Here is a 10,474-nt window from a genome sequence, read left to right on the forward strand (position 1 = left end):
AGTTCTCTGATTTACCCTGGGATTCAGTAATTCAGTCTCATCTGAAGTCACTAAATTTGAGATTAGCAGTTAGTGACTATTTTTGTGCCTTGAGATGATTTGGCTATTCAGTAGGAGAGAGTCACAAAAAGTTCACCAAAAATGTGTGGTGAAAACAAACACAGATAGTCCACTGAGTCGCAATGGCCGAGTGGCCAAAGCATTAGGCTGCCGGTCGAGAGGGTCCGGGTTCGAGTACTCCTCAGGCGTAGAGGATTTTTTGTTTTTTTTTTATTTAGTATTTTTTATTAGTTTTATTTTTTTTAATAATCTTTATTTTTTAATGTGAATTTTTTTTTTCAATGGATTTGTATGATATTATGTGAAACCGCGTACTGAATACTAAATAGTCTCAAAATCCAAGTTCACCACCAAAAGTCACTATTAGTGACTAGAGACCGCTTACTGAATGCCAGGGTTAATTCTGGTAAAAAGCTTAATTTTGTTTTGTTCGATACTCAGTAGTATCGATACTTTTCAACCCATTCTTATAGGAAGTCGATGTTATGAAGTGGTTACTTGTTACCGATGGTAGTACTTCATGAACCAAAAATCTTTCGTTCATGGTAGTACTTGGTATCTGGAATTTCGATACCTAAGATTAGGGTTCGCACTCACGATACCGATTTGCATAGCAAAAGCCCGAAAAAATTGTACTACAAACTGAAAACTAAAAGATACAAATATAGTACCTTTATACGCACGCATTATTTGCAATTAACAATTTGCAAAATAGTAAACTTTGCCTTTAAGTTAATTTTTTATTTGCAAATAACTAAATCATGGAAATAAGTATTAATTAGTGGTACTATTTGCAAATAAGCGCCAGACGCTGCCATTCTTAGGTTAATTTTCTTTTTCTTTTTTTTATAATCAATACGTTGCCATTTTTTACTTTATTTTCTTTTTCGATGGTGATATTATTGCCTTTTTATAATCAGGCAATATCAAAAAAGAATTTTTCACCACCGAATAAACAGTGAATTAGGTATTTCCAATTATTTTTATTTACGTAGTAATAGGTTATTATTTTAAATATATAAGCAAATTCAATCCTTTAAAACAAAAACATAACAACTAAGTTTCAAAAACCCTTGCCCTTTTTAAATCATATTTGTATCTTTACAATGGTCCAAATTCCATACTAAGGGCCAATTTCATGATAAAATTAAAGAATACTTAAAAATGTAAAGGAAGGTTTATTTTGCTGTTCGATACATATGTTAGAATATAAATAGCCCATGGAGACCGCTCATTGCCCTTCAAGAGAAATATATATCTGAGCTTATATCTTGCCATCTATTGCCGGCAATTTGGCAGTTTTACAGCTACATTTTCATTTGCACGAAAACTCGTGGCGGCAACATCATTAATATTTTAATATGGAAGCAAAAATTGAGCTGTTTCCTGTTAAGATATTTATAATTATGAACTTGAATGTAAAATAGTTCATTTTCAAATTTTTTAAGCGATTAAATCCGGCAAAAATACGTTTTCGAAGCTATCTCACAAATGCTTATATCAAGTTATAAAAAGCCCACACACAAAACAGCTGATATGCACCTTGACACTTTATCCATTTCTACCCGGAGAAAAAGTCCGGACTGTTTCGGACAGGAAGAAAAAGACACTTACGATCCAATACATTCCAATTTCGGCTCTCTATTACCCATTTTGTTGAGTATGGGAATGATTTCTGGGATGTTTTGGGCACGCGCGGTTTCCGCGTTGCGTACGGGAAAGAACCTTTTGAGAGGACGCGCAATGCGCAACCAGTGTTGCCAGCTCCAAGGACCGAAAATCCCATTCTCCTCTGAAAAACACCCTGTTTATCCCATCTTAAAATTCGAAAATGCTATTTATGAATATCCAATATTAACAAAGATTCAACGAAATTAATACAAAACCAGGTATAACAGTTGTTTTTTAGTTAGTATATATACCCTTCAAACCAAAGTTTCTGAAATCTTAACGAAATCTTTAGGAGCACCTCATTTCTGTAACGATTTTTTTACGGATCTTAAAAAAAAAAAATACATGAAGTGGTTGACACGAACTCGTACAGAAATTTCCATGATAAAAATATTACAAGGTAAATTCATTCTCTCATTTCGACGGCCATGATCCCATTTTCTGACGTTTACCAGATTTTACCAGCAAAAAATTCTCGGACTAAAACTGGTAACTTCTAACAGAGATAACCGTATTTACTCTTTTTTGTCCTCTCAATAGTCAGAGAACCGAGTACGGGATCGATTTCCAGTAAAATCTGATCTGAATCTAGTCCGGACTCGTACTGGTTCGAAACTATTGCTAAGTTCCAAGTTGCAATAAAGATAAGCATCTTTTATTCTTAAACTGATACAACTGATGGAAATGTTCAATATGCGCAACCACGTTCAAATGCCCAATTTTAACTTTGTGGGGGGAATGGCGCTTTTCCATCAATTATAGTTTAGAAATAAAAGATGCTGAAGTTTCATACAGATGCAACTTGAAACCCAGATTTATGAAATGCGGCTGATAAATTCATGCATTGGATAATTTCGTGGTTTATTTTCCTTTCATTTCGAAATTTCAGTATGATCACTAGTATAGTAAAATGCTTAACACAAATAACATATTTCATTTATTTATTATTCCATTGCTTGACCCTCGATCCAAGCAACGAGTGACTACTAAATATAGGGTCTCCGGCGACCGAGAATGAACCAATGACTTAAATAGTTTAATGGTATTTGTAGTTTCTGTGGTGGCGCATCTTGCCGTAGTTGATAGCGTAGAAGAAAGTCATGGCAGCCAAAGTAATTTGGAAAAATGGTGCAACACCAGCACGCTTTGGCTGCACATACTTGTGCTGCCAGCGCCACCAGGCACGGCTGAAAGCACCTGCGATAGCTTGGGGTGACTTGCTGCGACGGCTCAACCATGCGCCAATTTCACCAACCTTAACCTGGCCGAATGGTACATCAGCTGTAAATAAATATTCTTTATTAATAGATAGCACGCATCCATGGCACGTATCATGATAAATTATTGAAACATGAGCACGTATGAATATTAAATTCATATGGCCAACGTCATTACATAATTTGGGATGGTTGTCGGCATTGCCTATATTTTTTTTACAAACCTTTGCCATAGTAACGTGCTGGATCGTATGGTCCATGAACCTTTGGGTTATATTCCGCTGGATAATCGCCAAATGCCATTTTGATTCCTAAAAAATTATGGAAAATAAATTAAAAATCCCAAAGTGGCTGGGCGAAAACTTACTTCTCTTCTACCGATTGCAAATACGACAGTTTTTGACAACTAGAGATGCATGTAGAGCGAAAAAGGTAATGAATAACCGTTACTTATACGGAATATGCACTGATCCACCATTACATGTATTTTTTCAAATAAAATCCTGTTCGGCCCTGGTTCTAAAGCAGATTCAAAGCTTTATTAAAATTAACGGGTTTTTGTGATCTTTCTTAAAAGTGTATTGTTTTCGGCTTGTTTCCGATATTAATTTTGTAATTTGTAGGAACTTCGGTACTCAGTTCAGCCGGATACTTTACATCAACTCGAAACAACTACAATCATTCCAGCACAAGCTGAAACGTCAATCATTAAATGTGATTGAAACAGGGGCACTCATGTAAATTAATTATGGAAAAAGCTATAAAGTAAAAACTGTTTTCATTGTTCAATTTTAATGCCTGGATTATAATGGAAGTAACGGAACGGAGTGAACTGTCACTTAATTATCTATTGTATGGGCAATGAATTCGAACGATTATAATGCGCTTGAACCAAGGCGAATTTATATAAGGTGGTGTTACTAGCTCAGCTGATTTTGTGTATGTGTTTCGCCGCACGGCTTCTGATATCAAAATGAAAAATTTTGTTTGAATTTCTACACACACTCTTACAGATTTTGACAGTTTATGCCGCCAAAGCAAAAACAAAATACATGTAAATTTTTGTTTTTGTACTCCTGCTATCACCTTGTATTAATTCGCCTTGACTTGAACGTAACGTAAAACGGAATTCGCCGCGATTTGTTACGATTCGCTCCGTGCGTTATAACCAAGGTATAAGTTATGGCCTTTCAACAAATCGCTTTCAATGAAATTAGTCGGCAGCCAACTTTCGCCAGTGAAAGTTGTAGAATGCAAAAACCAAGGCGTATTTAACAAGGTGGTGTTGGCCGTATATAAGTAAAAAAAATTACACTAACAAATTATACGCTGATGTCCATACTGTCATTGGTATGAGTTACAACAAACACATCATTTTGACGTAATGGCCTCCACGGCGAAAAACTCAGCTGTCGCCCCAACACCACCTTGTTTAATACACCTTGGCAAAAACGCTTTTGATAATAGATGCCTATTTACAGTCTAACCTATCATCTATCATATCTCTATACTGCTATAGGTTATAGTGATCCGATCTTTGTAATTTTCACTATTATTAGAATTTTTAGATATGTATGCAAAATTGATGATGTGTACATAATTTTTTTTTAGATTGAAACTACACCTTTTCATCCCAGTAATGAGAAAACATAAGTTATAATGAGAAAACAAAAATTTATATTGAGAAAACGTAAATTGTATTAAGAAAAGAGAAATTTGTATTGAGAAAACATAAATTATATTGAGAATACGTAAATTAATAATGAGAAAACGTAAATTGTAACGAGAAAAAGTAAATTTATAATGAGAAAATGTAAATTTATAATGAGAAAACGTAAATTTATAATGAGAAATCGTTAATTTATAATGATATCGGGTTTACTGCTTTAAGGTTTTGAAGGCGTTCGGAAAAAATTTTATTCGTAGTTTTTTCATTGTACCCAACGAAATATAACTTCATATAGGCACTTGCATTCAAAAATGCAGTTTCAAGACGATTGTGCGATTTAAATGCTGTAAACCGGACTGCTATTGGAACAGACTAAATATGTACGAGGCAAGAAACAGTGTTCCCGGGATTTTCAAATGTAAAAGCTAGATAAGTCAATTACAAATGCTAAAACAAGCTAAGTGGCCCAAAAAAAGGTTGAAAAAAGGCCAGCCTTTTAAACATTTTACTAACTCTTTTTTAGGGTCTGAAAACCCATAGTCATTATGACAAAGTAGTGTTACATTTGTACCGCCAAATATCTTCATACATAACAATACGATTACAATCGTGAATGTTTCAATTGGAGCGCGCATAGTGAAGAGCAAACCATATACGGAAATGAAGCAGACTAAACGGCGAAGTCGATTTCTATTTGACAAAATTTTTAACTCGACACTAGTGCTTCAACGTATACCTTTACCGATTCAAACACGAATCGGAACCCATATGCGAATACTGTGGAGGAGATATAATAGAATACGTCTTTTTTGAGTGTATGCGATTTGACAGTACCAGATGCAAAGAGATTTTCACGCTTGAATCAGTCGTGGACGCTATGCTACAAAACAGCGAAAAATAGTGGGCAGCATGTGACACAATAACAGAGTCGATGAAGGGTCTAAGGACCCCCGAATGGCTGCGGCATAACAGCGGAAACTAACTATCTTTCTTCCTCACGATGTAGTGCTTGACGTCATTCCCGTGGGGTGCGGAATTCTAAGAAATAACATGCGTTTCCTGGTTTTATAGGGACACTTGAGAGCCCCTGAAAAAACTATTAAAATATAGACAGAACGAGTCCGCTGAGTAAATTTCGGCGGACTAAGCGATGCCGCCGGGTGATATTCGCCTAACATTTCGTCAAGTAAAACTGCACCGGAACAATAATTTAGTGCTATTACAAATATTGTGGAGGATTGTCTTAAAAAAAATGCTAGTTTGAAAAAAAGAAAAAACTAGAAAAAAGCCACGAAGCTAAATCCTAAATTTCGAAACTAAACGACAAAGAAGAAAGCTAGATATAGCCTCAAAAAGTGTAAACTGGCAACACTTGCAAGCAATATCAAGAATGCCGAAAATTGCTGAAAGCAAGAACAAAAGTGCTGCCAAGCAATCATGTTAATCATGGTCAAGGCGAATTTCCTTGATCATGGTGTTCACTAGAGTCTGGTACAACATCCGCTTCCGAGGAAATTCTTGATTTTTATTTGGTCGTTGTGTTAGATATCGAAATTTTACAAGTGATAATAAATAAAACTAGTTTTGCAAGAAGAAACATACTACATGGAAGAAAATCATTCGATTCTTAAACTTTGAATTGTGATATTGTTATGAGTAGCAAACAGCAGACTGCATTTCGTATTGCGAATTGAAGACTTTGATTGTCAACCATTTTGAATTTTAATAGTTCGCCCTTCTACGTTCATTGCGCACTTGATTCGCTAGGCAGCATGCGAAAATGAATGCAACCAACTAAAGAAATTAAAAGAAAACGTGTAATTTCCAGAAGTTAAACAATTTATAAATTTAAAAAAAGTTTCTGCTAAAGACCTACCTCAACAGCAGCAACACCAAGTCCAGCATAACGCACTATATTTAAGCTTTTATCCCAGAAGGAAGTGAATGCTTGCGCACAGCCCGGTTTTTTCATTGCTTCCACCATGTTACAAGAAATGGCATTTGCACCGCAGCATGAATTTGGAATCGACTCCAGATTGAAGGTATAATCGGTTGAACCATTTTGGCCACAGCAATCGAACTAAACAGGACGGATGAACAAATTGAAGTATAATTCTCATAGTGGATAGAGTGTAAAAAACTTACCGTCAATTGCAAGGCGTCCATTACTTTCGGATCTGTTGTGTGTTGTTTCCATATCGTAGCCACAATTTGATTCATATAATTGAGGAACTTGGTATGCTGCGTCCACACAAGCACAATTAAAGCGACCTGAGCCAGCAAGAGTACTAGCATAAAGACTGAGTACTGAAAAGAGATTTTTATAAATCCATAGCGATGTGAGTACAAATTTATATATCTTTCATAGTTTAAATTATGGTTATTCGTTAGTTCAAATTTACCGTCAATGTGCAACATGTTTCCTCGCGTATTGCTCCACAACATCCCAAGAATGAGATAATAAAAATCACACATCCCAGCACAAGTATGGCAATTGGAATGCTATTGGCCTCAAATGTTTGCGCCAAGCTTCCCACTTGCTGTATATGCGACACTACTATGGAACCGAAGACAATAAGCAAGATGCCACATACCTGTTGAAAATAGAAGAACGAGAGTGAAAATTTATCAATGAAAAGTATAAATGCTTTTTTTATTACGTATCAATGAGCGAAAATATACTCGTAATAACGAAATAAATTTGAGAGATTGCAGCACTGTGCGAAATAGCCTCATGAACTAGTAAAATTTTATTCACTTCATAGTGCCGTTTTCACGTTCACAGTTCGGCAGTTAACTTTAAATTTTTGTACTGAAAACCTATAGTTAACTGCCGAATGAGAGTTAACTCGTAAAAACGGCCCATACTTGTCAAAGCACAAGCGTCTTGTCAAACCTACTTATTTCATTTCGCCACATAAATACCACAAAAGCAATTCCCCCGTAGCCAATGTCATGCATTAGTCACTTAAGAGTCTTGTACGGAAAAGTTCCGTCTTAAATGACTTTGGGCCTCGTTTGTATGGAAGTCGTTCATGACTTTTTCAAACAAATGGTAATTTCGTCGTTGATGTCATCTGCATGACTTTGCCATGCAGTGATCATTGATGACATTCAAGCGACAATGTCCTGCAATGAACTTTTTATAAGTGACCGCTGCAAGATATTGTCTGTTATGAGTCTTTGATAGGAGTACACCTGCATGACATTGTCACCAATGTCATTGTCAGCTATATGTCGTTTAGGATTCACAGCAATTGCGACGATGTCACTAAATCCTCATTAGTGACGATGTCACCGGTGACCGTTTTCGCTACTGGGTCTAGTTCAAGCAGAGAATATTTTTAATGAAAATTTTGTTGCGAATAGGGATAGCAAAAAAAAATAAATAATCGATTAATTAATTATATGTTTAATCACAAGCAAAAAAAATGTATTGCAATTATTGAGATATAATAGGTTGATCGAATTTTTAAAGGTATTTTTTTACAGTGAGTATTCACAAAAACACTTCCATAAAAAATTTGTAATTCAACATTGAGGGGAATAACGCATAGTAAAAAAGATTACTTTTTATTTGATTATCGTTTAAAAATGTTCGCATTTTAAATTAATACTGTCAAACCAAAAATTTAGCACGGACGTACATATGTGTGTATTTGAGTGTACAATTGTGCTAACAGATACACAGATACTTATGTACATACCCTACAGAAAAAATTTACCAAATGATAAAACTAACCAATAGCTTTTTGCGCGATTTCTATAAAAAGCTAACTTCAAACTAGTTGAAAAGTAGTGCAGAAGTAATGCAGACGTAATCGGGAGATTGTTTGCATTAAACAAGTTTCTATTTAAATATCCTCATACAAATTTTACATTGAATACATTTGTTTTCTGCACTTCACAAATACATTTTCGAATTCAGAACAAATAAAAGGAAGATCGAAATTTTATATTATCAATTTCAAGTTATGTGTGACGTAGTTCGACCACCTACAGCAGAATATGTAAACATATATCGCACGTTTAATAATATAACGAAGTATTTCAAAGTTTAAATTTTGTGGGAAAACGCTATTAAAGTTTAATCAATTCATACAGTTGATATACAAAAAGACACATGGAAAGAAACATATCTTCGCCATATTTGGGCACATTGGTTATCTGGTATACTGATCATATTCTACTTATCAAGCTTATTAATTGCATACCGAGCTCTCCATAAACGTAAATTTTGAGTTACATCTCTATATTATTAAACGTGCGATATGAAATGCAATAAAATAAAAAAGTAAAAAAAAAAATGTTTTCTGTCTTCTTATTGATATTTTATGTCCAAAAGTAATTATTTACAAGTCAGTTGACATCTAATGTAGAGATAAACACCTTGACTACATCTAATTCAGAGGTAACCACCGTTGACTATTTCGCGGCCATCGGCATAGAAATATAGTTAGCTTTCCTCAAAGAAAATATACACACTATTATCTGTTTCTTCCTAATCAACTTAAAGTTAACTTATAGTTAGATACATTTCCTGCAGGGTAGTACATGTCACAGTAATAAACCATTTTGAGTACTCCTCGTGGGGTAAAATCTGATCAGGGTTGATATTGAGAAGGAGCATGCATTTTTTTGGTTCCGAGTTGTATACAAAATTATGTACTGTGGTATGAAAGGGTGCAAAAACCGTACTATGGCAGAGTGGCACAAGTCATGAGTCATGACTGTTTAATAGTGACCGAAATTAATTACAAAAGTGTAAAAAAATGCAAATTATTGTCTATTATTATAGATACTAATACAGATTACCATCGCTCAGTGTATAACTTGTTTTATTACACTGTAAATGATAATGAACTGTTAAACGCTAAACCGCTAGTAACTTTACGTAAAATGCTGCTCCGGTTCACATTCTTTGATGATTCTTCGAGTGGTGAACTTCTATTTTTCTTAGAAATTGCGAGAAGAGCAGGTGATTTGGTAAACAAGCACTTTTCTTATAGTTTTAATAAATAATTGCTATTTATTTTGTAATATTCAGATATCCAGCTTGTAGTCAGAGGAGTTGCATGTGGGGCTCACTAAAATCTACTCATTATGTTGGAACAGCTCCGGGTAATGGACCATTGAATGTGCTGGCTGAACTTATGACCACCATAACCAACGGAGTCTCCCAGCAAATGCATGTCCTGAATTTATACAGTAGCAGTTCATAGCAATTACTATTTATCCATATTTGTTACATTCTTTACTTTCCGGGTAATGGTCGCTCAAACTTGGGTGTGCTGGGCGGATGCGCTGGCAGGCATTGGAGTCCCTATAACTATAAAAACCTTGTTTTTTTTTTTGAAAAAAAAAATTAAATATATTCGGAAATTTAAAATTTTTCTTTGCATTTTAAAATTATCCAATTCAATTATTCAATGCAGACTATCGAAAACATCGAATGGGATGACTATCGATAGTTTTACAACTCTAATATGCAAGCCAAGATAGCTTTTCATAAGCCAATATAATTATGTTGGATAAGTCTTCCATACAGAATAAGCTAATAGCTAAAATTTCTGGACAAATAAAACACGGCTATTGGTTGTGATAGGGAAGGTGCTGCCACGTTTGTACGAAAAATTGTTTTTGGGCCAAAGTACAGGTAACCTAATAAAAAACAAGTAAAAAAGTCTAAGTTCGGGCGGAGCCGAACATTAAATACCCTGCGCAAGTATTAAATATATGTTTTTTCACCTTTCCGAACGCTACCGCTACATGGTAAACCGAGGTGTATCCATTTTGAGTAAATTAGCGTTCTTAAATTTCGAAATATTGAAGTTTCAAGCATATCTGAAATTTACTG

The 10,474-nt window shown here is 34.9% G+C and overlaps 2 protein-coding genes across 2 annotated transcripts; both read right to left on the reverse strand.

The window, feature by feature from the left end:
* Positions 1-2,563: 2,563 nt before the first annotated feature.
* On the reverse strand, positions 2,564-3,408 carry LOC118743661 (putative ATP synthase subunit f, mitochondrial). The gene is made up of 3 exons (XM_036476426.1): positions 3,316-3,408; positions 3,173-3,259; positions 2,564-3,012 (listed from the first exon to the last, which is right to left on the reverse strand). The coding sequence occupies exons 2-3, from the start codon at positions 3,249-3,251 to the stop codon at positions 2,768-2,770; spliced, it is 324 nt and encodes a 107-aa protein (XP_036332319.1). The 5' UTR covers positions 3,252-3,259; positions 3,316-3,408; the 3' UTR covers positions 2,564-2,767.
* A 2,686-nt stretch (positions 3,409-6,094) lies between these two features.
* On the reverse strand, positions 6,095-7,211 carry LOC118743663 (23 kDa integral membrane protein-like; the record flags this gene model as incomplete). The annotated part of the gene is given in 4 exon segments (XM_036476427.1): positions 6,095-6,411; positions 6,494-6,697; positions 6,763-6,924; positions 7,020-7,211. Coding segments are annotated over 4 exon segments (630 nt in total), but the record flags the coding sequence as incomplete, so codon positions are not given.
* Between the last annotated feature and the right edge of the window lie 3,263 nt (positions 7,212-10,474).

This window comes from Rhagoletis pomonella, unplaced genomic scaffold (genome assembly GCF_013731165.1).
Source record: "Rhagoletis pomonella isolate Grant_MI unplaced genomic scaffold, Rhpom_1.0 Rhpom_scaffold_00007, whole genome shotgun sequence".
Classification (NCBI taxonomy): domain Eukaryota; kingdom Metazoa; phylum Arthropoda; class Insecta; order Diptera; family Tephritidae; genus Rhagoletis; species Rhagoletis pomonella.

Bases quoted from the DNA above. Each gene is read 5' to 3' on its own strand.
- LOC118743661 (XM_036476426.1), bottom strand. From the start codon at position 3,251: ATGGCATTTGGCGATTATCCAGCGGAATATAACCCAAAGGTTCATGGA. The intron at 3,013-3,172 runs GTTTGTAAAAAA...ATTTATTTACAG, and splicing joins AGCACGTTACTATGGCAAAG to CTGATGTACCATTCGGCCAG.